General features: G+C 45.0%; 1 protein-coding gene across 2 annotated transcripts in view; it reads right to left on the reverse strand.

Annotated features, from left to right (window-relative positions):
* Positions 1-23,989, reverse strand: part of MED27 (mediator complex subunit 27) — a 151,133-nt gene that overhangs the window by 24,008 nt on the left and 103,136 nt on the right. For both annotated transcript variants that reach the window (XM_075834697.1, XM_075834696.1), the window contains exon 4: positions 20,001-20,094. In XM_075834697.1, coding sequence (XP_075690812.1) covers positions 20,001-20,094 — 94 coding nt within the window. The remainder of the gene's footprint in view (positions 1-20,000; positions 20,095-23,989) is intronic.

A 23,989-nucleotide genomic window follows, 5' to 3' on the forward strand; every position in this document is an offset into this window, starting at 1 on the left:
CTGCTCCTATATACAAGAATATAACTACTATAATACTGCTCCCTATATACAAGAATATAACTACTATAATACTGCTACTATATACAAGAATATAACTACTATAATACTGCCCCTATATACAAGAATATAACTACTATAATACTGCTCCTATATACAAGAATATAACTACTATAATAATGCTCCTATATACAAGAATATAACTACTATAATACTGCTCCTATATACAAGAATATAACTACTATAATACTGCTCCTATATACAAGAATATAACTACTATAATACTGCCCCTATATACAAGAATATAACTACTATAATACTGCTCCTATATACAAGAATATAACTACTATAATACTGCTCCCTATATACAAGAATATAACTACTATAATACTGCTCCTATATACAAGAATATAACTACTATAATACTGCCCCCTATATACAAGACTATAACTACTATAATACTGCCCCTATATACAAGACTATAACTACTATAATACTGCCCCCTATATACAAGACTATAACTACTATAATACTGCCCCCTATATACAAGAATATAACTACTATAATACTGCTGCTATATACAAGAATATAACTACTATAATACTGCCCCCTATATACAAGAATATAACTACTATAATACTGCACCCTATATACAAGAATATAACTACTATAATACTGCCCCCTATATACAAGACTATAACTACTATAATACTGCCCCTATATACAAGACTATAACTACTATAATACTGCCCCCTATATACAAGAATATAACTACTATAATACTGTGCCCTATGTACAAGAATATAACTACTATAATACTGCCCCTATATACAAGAATATAACTACTATAATACTGCTCCTATATACAAGAATATAACTACTATAATACTGCCCCTATATACAAGAATATAACTACTATAATACTGCCCCTATATACAAGAATAGAACTACTATAATACTGTGCCCTATGTACAAGAATATAACTACTATAATACTGTCCCCTATATACAAGAATATAACTACTATAATACTGTGCCCCATGTACAAGAATATAACTACTATAATACTGCCCCCTATATACAAGACTATAACTACTATAATACTGCCCCTATATACAAGAATATAACTACTATAATACTGTGCCCTATGTACAAGAATATAACTACTATAATACTGTCCCCTATATACAAGAATATAACTACTATAATACTGTGCCCTAAGTACAAGAATATAACTACTATAATACTGCCCCTATATACAAGAATATAACTACTATAATACTGTGCCCTATGTACAAGAATATAACTACTATAATACTGTCCCCTATATACAAGAATATAACTACTATAATACTGCCTCCTATATACAGGAATATAACTACTATAATACTGCCCCTATATACAAGAATATAACTACTATAATACTGCTCCTATATACAAGAATATAACTACTATAATACTGCCCCTATATACAAGAATATAACCACTATAATACTGCTCCTATATACAAGAATATAACTACTATAATACTACCCCTATGTACAAGAATATAACTACTATAATACTGTCCCCTATATACAAGACTATAACTACTATAATACTGCTCCTATATACAAGAATATAACTACTATAATAATGCTCCTATATACAAGAATATAACTACTATAATACTGCCCCTATATACAAGAATATAACTACTATAATACTGTGCCCTATGTACAAGACTATAACTACTATAATACTGCCCCTATATACAAGACTATAACTACTATAATACTGCCCCCTATATACAAGAATATAACTACTATAATACTGTCCCCTATATACAAGACTATAACTACTATAATACTGCCCCTATATACAAGAATATAACTACTATATACTGCCCCCTATATACAAGAATATAACTACTATAATACTGCCTCCTATATACAAGAATATAACTACTATAATACTGCCTCCTATATACAAGAATATAACTACTATAATACTGCCCCCTATATACAAGACTATAACTACTATAATACTGCCCCTATATACAAGACTATAACTACTATAATACTGCCCCCTATATACAAGAATATAACTTCTATAATACTGTCCCCTATATACAAGACTATAACTACTATAATACTGCCCCCTATATATACAAGAATATAACTACTATAATACTGCCCCCTATATACAAGAATATAACTACTATAATACTGCCCACTATATACAAGAATATAACTACTATAATACTGTCCCCTATATACAAGAATATAACTACTATAATACTGCCCCTATATACAAAAATATAACTATTATAATACTGCCCCTATATACATGAATATAACTACTATAATACTGCTCCCTATATACAAGAATATAACTACTATAATACTGCCCCTATATACAAGAATAAAACTACTATAATACTGCCCCTATATACAAGAATATAACTGCTATAATACTGCCTCCTATATACAAGAATATAACTAATATAATACTGCCCCCTATATACAAGAATATAACTACTATAAAACTACCCCTATATACAAGAATATAACTACTATAATATTGCCCCCTATATACAGGAATATAACTACTATAATACTGTCCCCTATATACAAGAATATAACTACTATAATACTGCTCCTATATACAAGAATATAACTACTATAATACTGCCCCTATATACAAGAATATAACTACTATAATACTGCCCCTATATACAAGAATATAACTACTATAATACTGCCCCTATATACAAGAATATAACTACTATAATACTGCCCACTATATACAAGAATATAACTACTATAATACTGCCCTTATATACAAGAATATAACTACTATAATACTGCTCCTATATACAAGAATATAACTACTATAATACTGCTCCCTATATACAAGAATATAACTACTATAATACTGCTCCCTATATACAAGACTATAACTACTATAATACTGCCCCTATATACAAGAATATAACTACTATAATACTGCCCCCTATATACAAGACTATAACTACTATAATACTGCCCCCTATATACAAGAATATAACTACTATAATACTGCTCCCTATATACAAGAATATAACTACTATAATACTGCTCCCTATATACAAGAATATAACTACTATAATACTGCCCCTATATACAAGAATATAACTACTATAATACTGCCCCTATATACAAGAATATAACTACTATAATACTGCCCCTATATACAAGAATATAACTACTATAATACTGCCCCTATATACAAGAATATAACTACTATAATACTGCCCGCTATATACAAGAATATAACTACTATAATACTGCCCCTATATACAGGAATATAACTACTATAATACTGCCCCTATATACAGGAATATAACTACTATAATACTGCTCCTATATACAAGAATATAACTACTATAATACTGCTCCTATATACAAGAATATAACTACTATAATACTTCCCCGTATATACAAGAATATAACTACTATAATACTACTCCTATATACAAGAATATAACTACTATAATACTGCCTCTATATACAAGAATATAACTACTATAATACTGCTCCTATATACAAGAATATAACTACTATAATACTGCTCCTATATACAGGAATATAATACTATAATACTGCTCCCTATATACAAGAATATAACTACTATAATACTGGCCTCTATATACAAGAATATAACTACTATAATACTGCCTCCTATATACAAGAATATAACTACTATAATACTGCCCTCTATATACAAGAATATTACTACTATAATACTGCTCCTATATACAAGAATATAACTGCTATAATACTGCCTCCTATATACAAGAATATAATTACTATAATACTGCCCTCTATATACAAGAATATAACTACTATAATACTGTCCCCTATATACAAGAATATAACTACTATAATACTGCCTCTATATACAAGAATATAACTACTATAATACTGCCTCCTATATACAAGAATATAACTACTATAATACTGCCCCCTATATACAAGAATATAACTACTATAATACTGCCCCCTATATACAAGAATATAACTACTATAATACTGCCCCTATATACAAGAATATAACTACTATAATACTGCCCCCTATATACAAGAATATAACTACTATAATACTGCCTCCTATATACAAGAATATAACTACTATAATACTGCTCCTATATACAAGAATATAACTACTATAATACTGCTCCCTATATACAAGAATATAACTACTATAATACTGCTCCTATATACAAGAATATAACTACTATAATACTGCTCCTATATACAAGAATATAACTACTATAATACTGCCCCTATATACAAGAATATAACTACTATAATACTGCCCCCTATATACAAGAATATAACTACTATAATACTGCTCCTATATACAAGAATATAACTACTATAATACTGCTCCCTATATACAAGAATATAACTACTATAATACTGCCCCTATATACAAGAATATAACTACTATAATACTGCTCCTATATACAAGAATATAACTACTATAATACTGCCCCCTATATACAAGAATATAACTACTATAATACTGCTCCTATATACAAGAATATAACTACTATAATACTGCCCCCTATATACAAGAATATAACTACTATAATACTGCCTCCTATATACAAGAATATAACTACTATAATACTGCCCCCTATATACAAGAATATAACTACTATAATACTGCTCCTATATACAAGAATATAACTACTATAATACTGCCCCCTATGTACAAGAATATAACTACTATAATACTGCCCCCTATATACAAGAATATAACTACTATAATACTGCTCCTATATACAAGAATATAACTACTATAATACTGCCCCCTATATACAAGAATATAACTACTATAATACTACCCCCTATATACAAGACTATAACTACTATAATACTACCCCCTATATACAAGACTATAACTACTATAATACTGCCCCCTGTAGACAGGCATATAGTAGTAGTTTTTTATCGGACTACATTACGTACACTAGAGCATCTGCAGGCGTATAGGTGAGGATCCATGCTACGTGTAAGGTAAGTGCTGACGCCCGCATTAACACCCTGGTATTGCGGCTGCTGCTCGCCCGCGCTGCACACTCCGGTTTGCCATGTTGGTAAATAGCAGGATAGGTTGAAATTAAGCTATTAGCTGTTAAAGCAAACACGGCCTGTAATTAGTTTCTTTACCGGGATGGTTAGAGGGACGCTTGGCATTTACCTTTCATTAATCTAACTTAATTGCAAGAGTGCATGTTTTGTGAGCAAAGTCAACATGGGCTGAGGGCTCGGGGCACAGACTGGCGAGGGCTATTTTGCAGGGTAAACACCACTGACAGCAATTATTCCTTCATTCTTCCATAAGGTTACCTAAAGGTTACACAATAACAGCGCTCTCACCTAATGAGCCGTGATACGGGGTTTATATTTGGCGCAGATGGCCGAGTGGGCTGCTCGCACCGGAGATGAGCTCAACACAGACAAGGTTACAAGCTGCGGCCCGCACACACAGCAGGGTTGTACTGGGCGGGAGATGTGACGCTTGTCGGTTACCATAAAGGACATGAAGCCTTCTTACACGAAAGACTCAAACGGATGGACGGCCATATCATACGAGGTCGTACTGACGCGCTCCGCAGCGGCTCTCCCCCCTCTATGTCGTCCATACAGCCTAAAAGGACTGTCCCTTTAAACACTGTATAATGAAAAGTTCTGCCACTTTCTAATACCCTTTGTGTTTCAATTTGTCACTAATTCCAAGATCTCTGCTTGCTGAGAAACATTCTCATATCTGTACGGAACTAGTCCAGTTCACAAAGCTGCAGAATTTGTTACAATGTATCAGCGTAAACAAGCTACAATACACACAAGTCTCTTTTTTTTTTTTTCCCGCACTCCAGGCTGATGGCTCTGACCTGCACTGATACATTATAACAAACCTACAGTTGTGAGAAGTATTTGTTTAAATCGCTTTTGGATGTAAAAAGGGATGTTTCCATTTACGGACCGAAAGCAGAGATCTTGAAAATGCTAAGGAAACTAAAAGTCCATTAGGCAGCGTCCGATGTTGCGTTATAATACATCCATACAGAAGTGGCACGTTGCGCTGCAGGAACCGCGGCTGTACAAGAGCGACGTGACATTTGCAAAACACCCCGGCCCTTTAACTTGAACGGTTGTAGTAACCTTGTGAGAAGCAGGTAATGACTGTTAACAGGAGTAACGCGTGGCGGCGAGCTGTGATCTCACGCCGAGTACTAGCAGGGCTCCGGAACGTGCAATGATTTAATTACATGTGCCGCTCATTAGTACACATTAGCAGGAGCGGAGCCAGTGTTGGCACACTATTAATGACACCCGGGCATGAGGGAGAGGATCACATCCCGCCACTCACACGCGGCACCCTTCAGGGCCATATTTCATCATGAAAACGGCCTCGCAGGGAACCTATTGTGCGGCCACCGAGGGTGCCAGAGCGGGGACGGTCGCGTATAATGGTGACATGTTCAACTAAATCCAGACCGGACGCACGGAGAATGCAGCAAAAGACCCTCAATTAAAGGGGAAATCCCATCAGAGAACCACAGCTGATGCAGAACCTCTTGGCAGGAGGACCGTTTAATCACAAAGAACTGATCTAGACCTACACAGAACAGGAAAGACGTCGGGTGGCAGCAGTATAGGGGGAGCGCAGCTGCTATGGGTAACGCCACCTTTTAGGCAGCTTAGTGTCAAGTGACATTCAACGAAACACTATACACAGTTATCCCATTATGTCATCCCAAAGTACGGCCACGTGTAATGACTGTTTGACCACCAGGTGGCGCCATTTCTTCAGTCCAGGACATAGAGGACAGAACTCCCCTTATATACACCGGTCTTTACTATTATAGATATTCTCCATTAATAACTATGAAGATTACAAATAAGACTCGTCTACATTGTAACAATTCTGGACGACTAGTCGGAGGGTCAGGACGGATTGCCGCAGGTTCTGGGCCTGGACGACTAGTCGGAGGGTCAGGAAGGATTGCCGCAGGATCTGGGCATGGACGACTAGTCGGAGGGTCAGAACGGATTGCCGCAGGTTTTGGGCCTGGACGACTAGTTGGAGGGTCAGGAAGGATTGCCGCAGGTTCTGGGCCTGGACGACTAGTCGGAGGGTCAGAACGGATTGCCGCAGGTTATGGGCCTGGACGACTAGTCGGAGGGTCAGGGAGGATTGCCGCAGGTTCTGGGCCTGGATGACTAGTCGGAGGGTCAGGAAGGATTGCCACAGGTTCTGGGCCTGGACGACTAGTCGGAGGGTCAGGGAGGATTGCCGCAGGTTCTGGGCCTGGATGACTAGTCGGAGGGTCAGGGAGAATTGCTGCAGGTTCTGGGCCTGGACGACTAGTTGGAGGGTCAGGAAGGATTGCCGCAGGTTCTGGGCCTGCACGACTAGTCGGAGGTCAGGAAGGATTGCCGCAGGTTCTGGGCCTGGACGACTAGTCGGAGGTCAGGAAGGATTGCCGCAGGTTCTGGGCCTGGACGACTAGTCGGAGGGTCAGGGAGGATTGCCGCAGGTTCTGGGCCTGGATGACTAGTCGGAGGGTCAGGGAGGATTGCTGCAGGTTCTGGGCCTGGACGACTAGTTGGAGGGTCAGGAAGGATTGCCGCAGGTTCTGGGCCTGCACGACTAGTCGGAGGTCAGGACGGATTGCCACAGGTTCTGGGCCTGCACGACTAGTCGGAGGGTCAGGAAGGATTGCCGCAGGTTCTGGGCCTGGACGACTAGTCGGAGGGTCAGGAAGGATTGCCACAGGTTCTGGGCCTGGACGACTAGTCGGAGGGTCAGGGAGGATTGCCGCAGGTTCTGGGCCTGGATGACTAGTCGGAGGGTCAGGAAGGATTGCCACAGGTTCTGGGCCTGGACGACTAGTCGGAGGGTCAGGGAGGATTGCCGCAGGTTCTGGGCCTGGATGACTAGTCGGAGGGTCAGGGAGGATTGCTGCAGGTTCTGGGCCTGGACGACTAGTTGGAGGGTCAGGAAGGATTGCCGCAGGTTCTGGGCCTGCACGACTAGTCTGAGGTCAGGAAGGATTGCCGCAGGTTCTGGGCCTGGACGACTAGTCGGAGGTCAGGAAGGATTGCCGCAGGTTCTGGGCTGGGACGACTAGTCGGCGGGTCAGGAAGGATTGCCGCAGGTTCTGGGCCTGGACGACTAGTCGCAGGGTCAGGAAGGATTGCCACAGGTTCTGGGCCTGGACGACTAGTCGGCGGGTCAGGGAGGATTGCCGCAGGTTCTGGGCCTGGACGACTAGTCGCAGGGTCAGGAAGGATTGCCGCAGGTTCTGGGCTGGGACGACTAGTCGGCGGGTCAGGCAGGATTGCCGCAGGTTCCGGGCCTGGATGACTGGTCGGAGGGTCAGGACGGATTGCCGCGGGTTCTGGCCCTGGACGACTGGTCGCAGGGTCAAGAAGAATTGCCGCAGGATCTGGGCCTGGACGAATAGTTGCAGGGTCAGGAAGGATTGCCGCAGGTTCTGGGCCTGGACAACTAGTCGGAGGGTCAGGAGGGATTGCTGCAGGTTCTGGGCCTGGACGAATAGTCGGAGGGTCAGGACGGATTGCCGCAGGTTCTGGGCCTGGGCGCCAGCTCTGACCGCATCCTCGTCCGTGCTCAGTGACTTGCGGTAATATAGGTTTGCTGGAGCCGCCCTATGTGATGATGGACAGTTCTTCTCCCATATAAACATAATAGGTTGTTCCTAATTTAGAGCGTCCGTCCTTGAACCGACATGTCCTGTTATTAAGAGTGACAGCTCTGATATCAGTCAGTCACACCGGCCTCATCTCTCGAGCTGACAATTTGTGGTTGTCCATCCCATTAGATGAGATACTGGAGAGTCCCGAGGTCAGGACATCACATCACACAGGCGGCCGGGCCGAGACATCCAAAAGTCTTATATCCCAGCCAGCAAGCACCAAGGAACGTGACCCTAACAGGAGCCCCAATGTCAGGAGACCCCCAACTCCAACCTCTCATGTGATGACCCCCAGACCGGAGAGAAGAACATTAAGAGGAAACTAAAGGTGATCGTCCTGTATATACCCCCAAAAAACATCAAGGGGAAATTAAGGCCCCCCAGGAAATCTCATTGAGTAGTTCATAAATGCCTAGACATATTTATCCCTGGCCCCAGCAATAACCAAGAGACCCAAAAGGCATTAGGATGTGTAGATACCACTACAAGTCCCTGGACAATGTACCCCTGACGTCTAGGGAATATCCCTGGGCAGAGTATATACCAACGGCCGCTAGGAAATATCCCTGGGCAGAGTATATACCATTGGCCGCTAGGGAATATCCCTGGGCAGAGTATATACCAACGGCCGCTAGGAAATATCCCTGGGCAGAGTATATACCATTGGCCGCTAGGAAATATCCCTGGGCAGAGTATATACCAACGGCCGCTAGGAAATATCCCTGGGCAATGTATACACACACAACCGGAGATGAATTGTCTGCCTGGTTAAGGTGGCGGTTTTCCTGGCCTCGTCTCGCCTTTCATATGCTGCACGTTGTTCTGAGCCTTGGAAAGGAAACCCTTCACATAATAAAGACATTACACGAGGAAACGCCACAAAACTGCGACAAAGTGTCAGTAGTGAACGAGCAGAACCTGCAATCCTCCAAATCCTGACAAACGGGAACTGTGACAATAAACCCAAATTATGGGGACAGCGGACGTCTAGTAAGTGCGGCATAGTCGTCCTGGGGGTGTATACAGACGTCTAGTAAGTGCGGCACAGTCGTCCTGGGGGTGTACACAGACGACTTGTATGTGCGGCATAGTCGTCCTGGGGGCGTACTCAGATGTCTTGTAAGTGCGGCACAGTCGTCCTGGGGGTGTACTCAGATGTCTTGTAAGTGCGGCACAGTCGTCCTGGGGGTGTACTCAGATGTCTTGTAAGTGCGGCACAGTCGTCCTGGGGGTGTACTCAGATGTCTTGTAAGTGCGGCACAGTCGTCCTGGGGGTGTATACAGACGTCTAGTAAGTGCGGCACAGTCGTCCTGGGGGTGTACACAGATGTCTTGTATGTGCGGCACAGTCGTCCTGGGGGTGTACACAGATGTCTTGTATGTGCGGCACAGTCGTCCTGGGGGTGTACTCAGATGTCTTGTAAGTGCGGCACAGTCGTCCTGGGGGTGTATACAGACGTCTAGTATGTGCGGCACAGTCGTCCTGGGGGTGTACACAGATGTCTTGTATGTGCGGCACAGTCGTCCGGGGGTGTACTCAAATGTCTTGTAAGTGCGGCACAGTCGTCCGGGGGGTGTACTCATATGTCTTGTATGTGCGGCACAGTCGTCCTGGGGGTGTACACAGATGTCTTGTATGTGCGGCACAGTCGTCCTGGGGGTGTACACAGATGTCTTGTATGTGCGGCACAGTCGTCCTGGGGGTGTACTCAGATGTCTTGTAAGTGCGGCACAGTCGTCCTGGGGGTGTATACAGACGTCTAGTATGTGCGGCACAGTCGTCCTGGGGGTGTACACAGATGTCTTGTATGTGCGGCACAGTCGTCCGGGGGGTGTACTCAAATGTCTTGTAAGTGCGGCACAGTCGTCCGGGGGGTGTACTCATATGTCTTGTATGTGGGGCACAGTCGTCCTGGGGGTGTACTCATATGTCTTGTATGTGGGGCACAGTCGTCCGGGGGGTGTACTCATATGTCTTGTATGTGGGGCACAGTCGTCCGGGGGGTGTACTCAGATGTTTTGGATGTGCGGCACAGTCGTCCTGGGGGTGTACACAGATGTCTTGTATGTGCGGCACAGTCTGGGGGCGGGTCACATCCACATTACACGAGAAGTTGGAGCAATATGTTACGTGTTTACCAATGCATAAAAGTAATGTAATGAGGAGCAGCGTGCATTAAGCAGCGGAGTCACTACTATACCTCGCAGCAGAATTATTTAACCCTCACTGTCCCATACTTCTGAACAAGATGGCAGCCAACCAGACACCAAGTGTGACCCCGATGGCCGCAGCTGAGCAATGACGGACCTCGCAGGGGCAGCAATCCAGAAGTTTGCGCTTTGAGTATTGGGCCGGCTATTAGTCTGGAAAAGCTGGTAATCTGGCATAGCTCTGACAACTTCATGTACTGAGAAAACCACACTACTGGTCAGAAGTAGTCAGAGCCCCGCCCCTGAGTCTTCACCTATTGGTTATCCTCACTTCCATCTATTTGCTGTGCATGTCAGGCTGGGGGAGGATGACTGTAGGACAGGTGAATACAATCTATTGTTCTCTGTTATCAGACATGTCAGGCTGGGGGATTACTGTAGGACAGGTGAATATAATCTATTGTTCTCTGTTATCAGACATGTCAGGCTGGGAGAGGATGACTGTAGGACAGGTGAATACAATCTATTGTTCTGTTATCAGACATGTCAGGCTGGGGGAGGATGACTGTAGGACAGGTGAATACAATCTATTGTTCTGTTATCAGACATGTCAGGCTGGGGGAGGATGACTGTAGGACAGGTGAATACAATCTATTGTTCTCTGTTATCAGACATGTCAGGCTGGGGGAGGATGACTGTAGGACAGGTGAATACAATCTATTGTTCTCTGTTATCAGACATGTCAGGCTGGGAGAGGATGACTGTAGGACAGGTGAATACAATCTATTGTTCTGTTATCAGACATGTCAGGCTGGGGGAGGATGACTGTAGGACAGGTGAATACAATCTATTGTTCTGTTATCAGACATGTCAGGCTGGGGGAGGATGACTGTAGGACAGGTGAATACAATCTATTTTTCTCTGTTATCAGACATGTCAGGCTGGGGGGAGGATGACTGTAGGACAGGTGAATACAATCTATTGTTCTGTTATCAGACATGTCAGGCTGGGGAGAGGATGACTGTAGGACAGGAGAATACAGTCTATTCTCTGTTATCAGACATGTCAGGCTGGGGGAGGATGACTGTAGGACAGGTGAATACAATCTATTGTACTCTGTTATCAGACATGTCAGGCTGGGGGAGGATGACTGTAGGACAGGTGAATACAATCTATTGTTCTCTGTTATCAGACATGTCAGGCTGGGGGAGGATGACTGTAGGACAGGTGAATACAGTCTATTCTCTGTTATCAGACTTGTCAGGCTGGGGAGAGGATGACTGTAGGACAGGTGAATACAATCTATTGTTCTCTGTTATCGGACATGTCCGGTTTCGATGAGGCTGCCTGCAGCGTTCTTCCTTGAGAGGAGTGACAGGATGTTAGAATCCTCCCCTCACCCATGATCCCTACTTTATGTCACATATCTCCGGTGCGGACCATAAAGCGTCCTTTATGGAAATCGTAACTGTTGCAAATGACAGGATACTGGTCGTTTCTCTGGATCGGACGTCTGTAGTTTGCAGCAAAGTTATAATAAGTGGTGAGAAAAATGACAGAAGGGTAAATAGTAGAAAGATTAAAAACTTATAAAAGTGGGAGGAGTCATAACGTGCGAGTAACAAATGGTAGAAGGCGGTGCGGTGTGCGCGCGGTGTGGGGTGGCGGATGAGATATATTTCAGGCTCTCACGTTCTGGAATGACCTGTCTCTGCCTTCATAGATAATTTAGGAGCCCGGTTCGCCTCTAATTTATAGCGTCGCGGGTTAATCCTTCTGTTCCATGGTAGAGATGATGAGCATGACAAATCCCTCGTGGGCTGGGGGAGGATGGGGAATAAACTGTCTCCCAAGTGAAAATCTGGTAGTTTATGACCCGTGACCCGGCGGGTCAGAATCCGGCCAGGAGCGGGGGTCCCGCTGGTCTTCAGTATGGGCAGACCAATTGCTGGCAGGACATCCTCGTGTCCGTATTTGGGTCTGTAATGCCTCAGAGTTGCTTCCGCCACCGTTCCATATGTCTGTTCGGCTGCGTTGTTTCCATGAGTCACCCATATTTCATGGCTCGCAAGAAAAAAAACGGAAGGAGGAAACGGTGACTATATTGAAAACACCAATAGGAAGGTCACGTGATCGGATTTCCGTGGCGTTTCCTACCAACGTATCTGCAAAGTGCGGACAGCACACAAATGACTTCAGTATAGACTTAAAGGGGCGGCACGGGTCTGCAAAAACGGACAGGGATATGACCTGTTGTATGTCTGATATGACCTGTCGTGTGTATGAGGACAGGGTACAGAGATATGAGGGTTGGGGGAAGAGTAAGGCCCCATCCACACGACCGTAAAAATTGTCCGTAATTGCGGACCATAAAACGATCCACAATTACTGACCCACTTCGTTCTTTTGGCCGCGCACACATTTCCTTATCGCTACGGATGAGTGTCCGTGCCGTAGAAATTTTCCAAAAATTATTGAACAGCCCTTCTTTTGCATTTCACGGGCATATATTGTATGGGAGCACGGCCCGAAAATGGGGGTGGCATGGGGGCTAAGGGCTCATTCAGAGGAGTGTAATACTTGTCCAATGGGGCCGATCACACATGCGCGAGTTTTCACGTAACGAGTGTCCGTTGCGTGAAACTCACTGCACGTCCTATATTGGTGCGTTCTCACGCAGCTAGTCGCCCATTGAAGTCTATGATGGCTGCGTGGAAACCACGGACAGCACATGGACGCACATCTGTGTGCTGTTCGTCTTTCACGCATCAATTACATAGAAAGGCAGTGAAATAAATGTAAAAAAGACGTAAAAAAAAAACGCACGCCACACGCAACGCACTAGAAATGTAGGAAAAAATTTTACGCACGCAAATTGCACACGCTCGTCTGAATGTAGCCTGAAGGTTCAGGTCCGGCTTCGTTCACATCTGCGTCGGGACTCCGCTCACGGCTCCTGTCGGGCCTTTCCATCCGGGGAACCCATAAACGGAAACTGGACTGAAACAAACCGAAACCGTAGGTTTCCGTTTCCATCACTATTGATTTTAACGGTGACGGATCCGGTGCGAATGGTTTCCATTTGTCATCGTTGTGTACGGGTTACGTCGCTTTGACGGAAAGAATGGCGCAGTCGACTACAGTATTCATTCCGTCAAAACGACGGCACTCGTACACAACAGACAGACGGAAACCATGAACGGAGCCCGGACGCAGATGTGAACGAAGCCTTAGGAGGGTGGAATAAGGGTTAGGGTTGCGATAAGGGTCAGGAGGGAGACGATAAGGGTTGGGGGGGGGGGGGGATAACGGGGATGTCGCTCCCAGAACTATCGCACTAGACGACGCGGCTTCGGTTCAGGGGTTTCCCCTTCTTAGACGCCTTTTATCCTTACGTGTTGACACTAGAAATAACAGATAATTAACTATTAAAATATGTATATAACTGCACAAAATGAAGTGACAAAATAAAAAGCAGCCCCCTAGGCGGCCCGCTCACCCGCAGATGACCCGGAGTCCCCACACTGCCTAAACAGAGCACTTTGCAGCACCGAGGACGCCCCCGGACGCACTTTGATGTGCGTTTAGATCCAATCAGGCATCGGCTTGTATTCCTAGCTCCCCCTCCTCCATAACTTACACAAAACTTCCACTTGTTACGAACTCTTCCTTATTTCCTTCAGAGCAGAACTCTCTTGACATTTTTTTTTCATGCTTCCTGGTGAAGTAGGGACCATCTGAGTAATTATCACGATGAGATTAATCAGTGCCGGGAATTACAGGTCCTAACAAACGAGCATCTGGACGCGCAAAACCTTGTCACGCCGCAATGGATGGTGAGGGGAGGATGATCAAGAGCTTCGGAAAGAGGGAAACTCCACTTTTATACAATCTAAATCCTAACAATTTTGAGTAACATGGTAAATACTTCCCTCTAGCTATTTTTGCCATGAATTTGGGTGACATTACGATTTAGTCTCCAGTCCCACCCAAAGCTGCATTCAGAATTCTGCAGGTGGAGTCCAATTATATTGTGGGAAGTCTATTGACAGTCTTGTCTCAACAGATTAACTCCAAATTTCTGAAAAGTACAGAAAAACTGCAGACACTGCTCATGTAGAAAAGGAAATTTAAAGAATGTTTGTCTTTGCTTTGGATGTGACAGGAGAAGAAAACACAATAGAACTTTAAATCTGTACAAAATTGCAATGGTTCCCAAACTTTGTCAATTCAAAAACTGTAAAACGTTGTAAAAACTGGGAGGAAAAATGTGGAAGTGATTCTGAAAAGAGAAAACGTGGGATTTGGGAGGAGAGAGCAGGGGCTGTGCATTTCGATGAAGCCTGGGTGACTCGGTGACTATGTGAGAAGTCCATAGCTGTCAAGAACGGCAGCTGCAACTTAGATAGTTCATCTAGGAGACGAAGAAGAGTACGGAAGCAGAAATGGCTGCTAAAGGAAGAAAATAGAACACACTAACAACGGTTCAGGAAAGTTTAGTCATTTTGAGCATACAGTATTATATCGTGGGCCGTGGTCAGAGAAGGTGACTCTGAGATCTGCCGCAGGAAAGGCAATCAGTGAACGTGTTACCCGGAGATGTAAATAAGCGCGCGCTCTCAATTTGTTTATAAATTGCGCTGGATTACAATCTATCAAGGTAATGGATGGCAGAGACGCGCCACATGGTGTCAGATGAAGAATGGCAGCCGCTCCGCCATCCGTCACACAGGCGAGAAATTCAGGAGAACGATATAAACAGGAGACATGAATTACACCGACACAATAATACACAAAGTGCGACTCTACATAAATGTATCGCGGGAGGGGAGACCAAAGATGACGGAGGCCCCTGGGCAAAAAAGAAGTGTGTGTGTCCACATAATACAATCATACAGCGCCCACGTAATAGTCATACGGTGTCCACGTAATAAAGCCATACAGCGCCCACGTAACAGTCATACAGCGCCCACGTAACAGTCATACAGCGCCCACGTAACAGTCATACAGCGCCCACGTAACAGTCATACAGCGCCCACGTAACAGTCATACAGCGCCCACGTAACAGTCATACAGCGCCCACGTAACAGTCATACAGCGCCCACGTAACAGTCATACAGCGCCCACGTAACAGTCATACAGCGCCCACGTAACAGTCATACAGCGCCCACGTAACAGTCATACAGCGCCCACGTAACAGTCATACAGCGCCCACGTAACCGTCATACAGCGCCCACGTAACAGTCATACAGCGCCCACGTAACAGTCATACAGCGCCCACGTAACAGTCATACAGCGCCCACGTAACAGTCATACAGCGCCCACGTAACAGTCATACAGCGCCCACGTAACAGTCATACAGCGCCCACGTAACAGTCATACAGCGCCCACGTAACAGTCATACAGCGCCCACGTAACAGTCATACAGCGCCCACATAATACGGCGATACAGCGGTGTAACGAGGAACAGTAAGTAAGCAACTAAGCTCCAGGGTGGAGTGAGGAGCTACACGTGGTGGGGGGGGGTAAAGATCTCTCACTGGTGGAAGCCCCAGGACAACAACCTCTATTATCCATCCTATATAATACCCCGTTACATACATACAAGGTATTGACGGGTAATGGACACTGCACGCCTCCATACAAATAACGGGACTAGATCAGGGTCTGTAGAGGTCAGAGGGCGTTATATGTCTGCAGGAGAATGGAGAGTACGATAATACTGCCCAAAATATCATTACAATACAGCGCCAACCGAAATGTGAATGCAGCTTTAGAAGTGATCGGAGTAGAAGATAACGTTACTAAAATACAGTGCAATACAGCTGAGGTTTTGCAATGTGCTGTGGCCCTTTAAATGTAAACGGCTGAGGCGCATAGCGTGACAGAGTGGAGTTCAGCCTGCAGCCGCTACGTGTCGGCCTGATGAACAGCGGGCTGCATGTTTTTGGGGGTGTTTTGATGCTAATTGGAGGAGACACTGAATATATTGTGCATCTTTTTCTGCCGATTACGGTTTCTTAATTACGAGCAGCCTATCGCCGGCCTCCATTGTCTGCTCATTCACCGCGGTCGGCGGCCCCCCGGAAGCAGGTGTTCACTTTACTTTTTAATTAGAGGCCCAGAAACACAGATTTTTTTTTTTTTCCTTTTTCATTTTCTTCCCCTGAGGCAGAACTAGAACTCCTTCCCCAATGTCTACGAGGAGGCGGCGCAGGACGGCACAAACGCCTCAATCTCCGGAATCTGAGAGGCTCGGGGTGGTCTTCGGCTGCGGCCGTGCGCTAGTATTGGGCCACGTGGTCTCACCGCAAATTGCTGCAGTTTTCGCACGCGGCTTGTACAGGTGAAGCAAAAAGTTTCAATAAGCTTCACCTGTACAATCTAAGCGACCAAAAACCACGCCAATCGTGGTAAAACTGCGTACGGTTTTGCAGCTCATTTCCCGTCCATACAGCCCACCACCACAGCGTGGCCCCTACGTGTACAGGCCCCTTTAAGAGGACCCCGCCTCTCCTGACAGGTCCGTTTTAGTAAATACTTGTATTCTCCATGAAATAATTCTAGAAAATTTTCGAACAGCTCTGTCTTGTGCAGTTCCTCTGTTATTCCTCCTAAAAATGTATGAATAAATGGACAACTGGGTGTTAACATTCCATTAGCCAAAGGCTTGTCTCTCAGTACTGATTGGACGCTGTCAGTCTAGGGACACACCCCCAACTGGCCACACCGAGTTGTCATTGTATCCCTACATTTCCAGGAGGAACAACAGAGGGACAGCAGTCTTGTGATACCGGTCATATTAGTTGTTGGGGTGCAGGAATGATGCCGCTTCTCTTGCTCCCAGGGACCCGTTGTTATGAGGCCTCATTGTGATATATATTATTACGAGGCGCCTATATAATAGATTGTTGCGTCGTCCGCCCGACTGAGTGCTGCTCTTCCCATGAACGCTCCGCACTGGCTTATCGGGGGGTTTCGGAGTGGGGGACCCCTCTCTACGATCCCAATATGCCCTAAAAGATCATATAGACAGGGACTGTCCTGATAATATCAATGTATAGTCTGCTCTGTAAAGCAGTTCCACAACTTTTTAATTACACTCTGGGCTTCAATGCCTCATCATTTTAAAGACCTCAGCTTGCTGTCAGTGAATGGAAAACTTCTGGTTTCCATCCAGACAGAAAACACCTAAACTCACAGATGAGGATTTGTTACATATGTATCCAGTGTATCCTCTGCTCTCTTAAAGGGGTATTCCCATCTTATACATTTATGGCATATGCTGTGGATTTGCCATACATTTCGGATAGGTGAAGGGGCCACCTCCAGGACCGTTTCTATGTGGAGAACAGGGGTCCCCAGACCCCCGTCCAGCCTGGTGAAATGCTGCCGCATTCGGGTGGAGTATAAGAGAAGAGGTGGCCGCTCTCCATTCACTTCTAGAAATAGCCGACCCCGATCGCCACCTCTGGGACCCGCACCTGTGGATTTGCCATAAATGCCCGAGACGGGAAAAACCCTTTAAAGGGAATCATTGTATAATATAAAAGTTCTGCAACTTTCTAATATACTTTGTGTTACATTTCCCTCCCAAGAGCTCTACTTGCTGTCAGCGAATGGAAGCATTCTTGTTTACATCCAAAGCCATACTAACCGAACACTTCTGACAGCTAAGGGTTTGCTACAGTGTATCCAGTCTACACAATCCTCTCCGGTCAGCAGCACAAATCTCTCTCCTGTCCTGATAGTTTGTTACAATGTATCAGTGCAGGTAATATGTATCAGTTTGGAGTCAGGGCTGTAGTATTAGGTCTGAACAGGACCATTTGTTTTTTTTCTTAATATTCAGATGGTAAAAACCTGTCCTGACTTAGTCCTGCTCTGGAGCTTTGTTACAATGTATCACTGTAGATCAGAGCTATTAACCTGGAGCCCAGGATAGGAGAAATATTCCACAAATCATACAGATAAGTATTTCAGATTGTGAGCCCCACGGAGGACAGTAATAGCGGCTTCTGTACAGCGCTGCGGAATATGTTGGTGCTATACAAGCAACAGAAATAAATCAAAATTCAGCACAGAGCAGAGTCCCTACACTGATACATTGTGCCAAACCCGCCTCAGTGTGCGCAGGACTAGGTCAGGGCGAGTTTTAAGCCTCTAATAGCAAACAAGAATGTTAGCTGTTCACTGACAGCAAGCAGAACTCTTGAAAATGAAGAATTGAAACACAAAGATAGTTGCTTTAGGTGGAAGTGCCTGCTCGTCAGAGCAGTAAAGGGTTAAGACGTGCAGAAAGTGTCCCCTGAAGCATTGTGACTGTCCGCCTGCGGGTCGCTGAGCATCTGTCACACCTGAGTAAGCGGCCGCCCAGGTGTCCTGAAGTAACATCCAGGGATAAGGATGATGTGAGTGCTACTTCTGCCTGACGAGACGGCTTTCTGCTCCGCAGGGAGACACGAGTGCCCATTTCCTGCCGTCCATGAGATAATGGACTATAGAAGCGGCTGAGGAGAGCGCGCCGTCCTCCTACACCGAGGAACTTCCCACATCCATTACTGCTCTGCTACATCCTACGGCAAGAACCAGGCTAGTCGCCGTCTTCTCCGTTTTTATCGGTGTCTGGGAAAGCTGGGTGACAAGCAATATGGCCGCCATTGCACCTCCCACAAGTGTAGTCACCCAGCTTTTCTAGAGTCCAGAATGGCATTTGTACAAAGCCATGGTGTATAACCAGGCAGAAATGCCTTTCAGGAACCCAGGAAAGCTGGATGATGACCCCAGTGGGAGCTGTAATGGTCTCTAAACTGCGGGTCTTACCAGAAATGTATAAAACGGAGGTGATCCATGGTAAAGAGTCCAGTTATGAAGTGAGATCGGAAGCAGGGGAGGCAGAATTAGGAATATATTCCATTCAGGATTCTAGGAAAGCTGGGTGACTGTGATAATTTACATATACACAGACACACACACAATGCTACAAGTCAGGACTCTAAACAAATTTGGGCGGGGCTATGACAACCTTCGGCGTTGTCAGCTTATACTGATAGGGAGCATTAACCCTTTACTTTGGCTGGAGGCGGAGCTAGACTTACCAGTAACATGGCGGAGGTCCCGTTGGGTCTTGATAAATGGATGGTCATCTCTGGGAACATGCGGTCAATCCGAGTAATGACATCATCAATGTACCTACCGGGGGAAAAAAAAAAAGTGAACTATTTAAAGGGCCGGTAACCCCCAAGTCAGCGGCTTATAATGGTGCGGGAGCGTTATAGGGGGATGATATCAGACACACACATGGATGTAAATGATCAACGGAGATATGTGACAACATAGGGATCATGGGGAGGGGAGCTCCCTGTTACTCAACTCATAGACGAACAATACAGCCAGCCTGAAACGGCTGATAACAGGGAACAATAGATTGTATTAATCTGCACAGCAAACGGATAGGATAAGGGTTTGATAGAAAGTTTCAGTATGGACAACCCTGAAACACAGCAGCTGCCTCCCGACTACAGGTTAATGGATCTTACCTACACTGATACAGTGTAACAAACCCTCAGCTGTGTAAGCAGGACTTCGTAAAATGTTTGTTTTTTTTTTAGCTCTTAAATGTTACCAAATATGTTTTTGTATCTCGAATTTGGGGAGGAATGGAAACAAAGAATATTAGAAAGTTGCAGCTTCATTTACATAAGAATGGACAAACCCTTTAAGGAATCTTCCACTTATAAAATCCATTTATATTGCCCTAACACATAGAATATTGAGAAACCTTGCAGATACTTTACTAAAGTTACTTATCAAATCTTCTCCTCCAGTCACACCCAGAGCTGCAATAACAATCCTGCTAGTCCCCGTTCACAGTCAGCAATGCATTGTGGGCACTAGGATCCCAGTGACACGGCACGAGAAGTTGTCACATAACTGACAGCAAAGTGGCGCTAAACTGATGTCCATTACCATGTCCTACCAGCAGAATTGTTACTTTTTTTTGTTGCTTTGGATGTGACTGGAGACTAAAACATGATAGAACCGAACTTCTTGTGTTAATGTTTTTAGAAAGTGGAGTTCCCCTTTAAGCCAAGATGTGGTAACTGCGGCATGTAAATTGCAGCTACTAATTAGCTGCCCAGTGGAGTGAGGTGCCCGACCCACCCGGGCGAGGAGCAGAACTAAGAGACATTTGTTTGCTGAACTTGTGACATATAAATCACGACTGTTCCCACTTTTTGCCGGTGTGAGTGACAGCCGCCACATTACCGCAGTCCTGACGCCGCCGCCGGCTCGCAGTTTCCGTGCTCAGCAAAAAAAAAAGTGTCGCTTTGCAGGAGAACAAAGGTCACTGCTAACTATATGCTAATAGAGACATCGGGCATCACACTCCCGCCAAACCACAATCAATACACAGCTCAACTACTGCACGCTGGCCGGACTCTGCAGAATGTAATGAACCCGGCGCACACCAGCAGATCTGCGGGGGGAGAGCAAAACAAATGAGACGACAGAGGCGCCAGCTGAACACGGCTCAACCTGCGGGCACGTGCCAGGACGACAACTCCAAAGGGCTGAAGAGGGGCAGTGGATGTCAAAAGGAAAGGTGCCCTATTGAGACTAATCCAGTGGGCACCATTGTATCCCCCCTCAAAGTGCCAGTGAGGGGGCTAGATCCACCAGACACTACAGAGAAACGTAAGCGCCAGTTGAGCACAGCTCAATCTGCAGGGTCATGCCAGGACACTAAGAGGGGCAATGTATTTCAAAAAGAAAGGTGCCCCATTTAGACTAATCCAGTGGGTTTAAACCCCCAAAGTGACCCCCAAAAAACAGGGTCGCTAAGATGTAATCAATACACGGCCAGGGCGGGTGGTTCTCGCCCTCTTTTAGCGTCTCGGAGATGGACCCGCACTGCACTTTTTTAAAGGGAAAGTCCATATTTGCAACATTTTTTTCTAATGCATAAAAAAATTGAAGTGGTGGTCTCATGAAGATGCCCTATTAGGGTATATGATGTCATAGAGGGAACCCCTCTATGAGCCAGAATGGAGAGTCACTCCCTGAATGGCCGCCATGTTAAACGACATTTCCCCCTACAGTGGCCGCAGTTTTCTGGGGGTATCAGCGCCGGCTACCATATGAAAGGGACGAGGAAACCGCCTTAAGCAACTTTTAAAATAGTTTTTAATAAAGATTAAAAAAATAAAATTGATCGTTTTGTGTCTACAGCTCCTATGCAGAGCGATAGAGACAGACTATGAACAATCCCTGTGTAGTCTGACCCTGCAGTCACACTGGTTCATAAGGACAGATAGAAGGGAGTGACTGCAGGGTCAGACCACACAGGGTTTTTGTTTGTAGTCTGTCCCCATCGCTCTGCATAGGAGCTGTAGACACAAAACGATAGATTTCAAATAAAATGGAGCAGCAAAAAAATCGTTCTTTTCCAGTTGATGGTGCAGCGTGATTTAGAGGTCCAGGAATTTTGCGACTATTTATCACTCAGCTGCCGGTCCCTAATCCATAGGTAGGGATCACTGCTCCCCACTGCGGGTCTCATTAATGCGAACCTCGTTGCTCTTTCCTACAGCATCACCAGCAAGAAATACGAAGCGACGGAGCGCGATTCTCAACACCCGAAGTTGTGATTGAGGTCTGGACAGATGGCGAGGAGTTTCAGCCTGACCCCTCTTCTTGCGGGGCTGGACGGGATCCAGCGCTGGTGCGATGCCGCTCGGCAGAAGAGAGACTTAAATAGCGATGAATCCCACACAACGCGCAGGAGACATGCTGTTCATTTCTTACACCCATGCGAAGGGGAGAAAGTAGGCAAATCTGGCATGACGACAGCGGGATGAAATAATCACATCAGAAAAAGGAGCGCGGCGGCTGCAGAGGCGCTCGGCAACGTGCTGCAAAGACAGAGGGAAGCGGCACCGACATTTAAAGGGAAGGTTCATCTAGTAGGAAACTGCTTAAAGGAGTACTCCACAGGATACGCCATAAATGTCTGCAAATATGGGTCCCACCTCTAGAAAGGGGGTCACCCGAGCGCGTCCCCCAACGCGTAACGGCGGAGAAAGGAGAGGTGGCCGCTATTCACTTCTATGGGAGTTCTGGAAACAGCTGAGCAAAGGGACAATATATTCCGTGGGGGTACAACCTTGGTTTTCCTCGCTCCAGCAATGGGGAGCGGCGGCCATCTTTCCCACTCTAGCCCTGGATTGGAGGTGCGGGCGGAGCATCGGCCGAAACGCAGTCTATGAGGGCGGAGAGGTGCCCAGGTCAATCAAGAAAACCTAATAATTCCGTAATAAATTGTTCTGCAATTCCTCACCGTCTTCAAGATCTCTGCTTGCTGGCAGTGAATGAGAACATTCATATTTATATCCAGAATCTAAGAACCCGTCCTAATAATTTCCAACTGACACAGCTGTAGGACTTGTTACAGTGTATCCAATCTGGCTCTTTAAGGCCTTATTCACACAGTGCCGTTTTAATGCTGTTTTTTTTAAACCACAACCAGAAGTGGATCATAAAGGGAGGGGGAGCATGCAGAAAAGATTCCAATACTCCTGTTATTTTTTCCACTCTTTGGGTCTTCAAAAACTGCACCGAAAAACTGTACTGTGTGAACATACCCATGCGGCAATACGTTCGGAATGAGTGTACACACCACTAACTGCGGCTTCAGGGTGTATTTACATGTGCACATTTGTTTCTGCCACAATCTGCGCAAATTGTGGCAAAAAAATATAAAAAAACCCACAAAGCCCACGTGTGATAATAGACCTGTACACCCATAAAAGTGGTTGCCCCAGGAAAAAATCAGATCCGCATGTCCTATTAAGGCTTATGGAAATCATTCATGGGGGGGGGGTTCCCCACTCCGGACCCAGATATAGGAATAACAGCTCTGGAGGACTCGAGATACCATTGAATTACATGGACTACCATTCATCTGAATATCCGCCATGTAATACCACATTTCACCAGCAGAGGCAATAAGAGGTCTCCTTTTAACCAGTCGCCTGCCTGGTCCCAAAGACGCGGGATTACAGGCAGGTCCATGGTAAAGGTAGCG

This window comes from Rhinoderma darwinii, chromosome 8 (assembly GCF_050947455.1).
Source record: "Rhinoderma darwinii isolate aRhiDar2 chromosome 8, aRhiDar2.hap1, whole genome shotgun sequence".
Classification (NCBI taxonomy): Eukaryota; Metazoa; Chordata; class Amphibia; order Anura; family Rhinodermatidae; genus Rhinoderma; species Rhinoderma darwinii.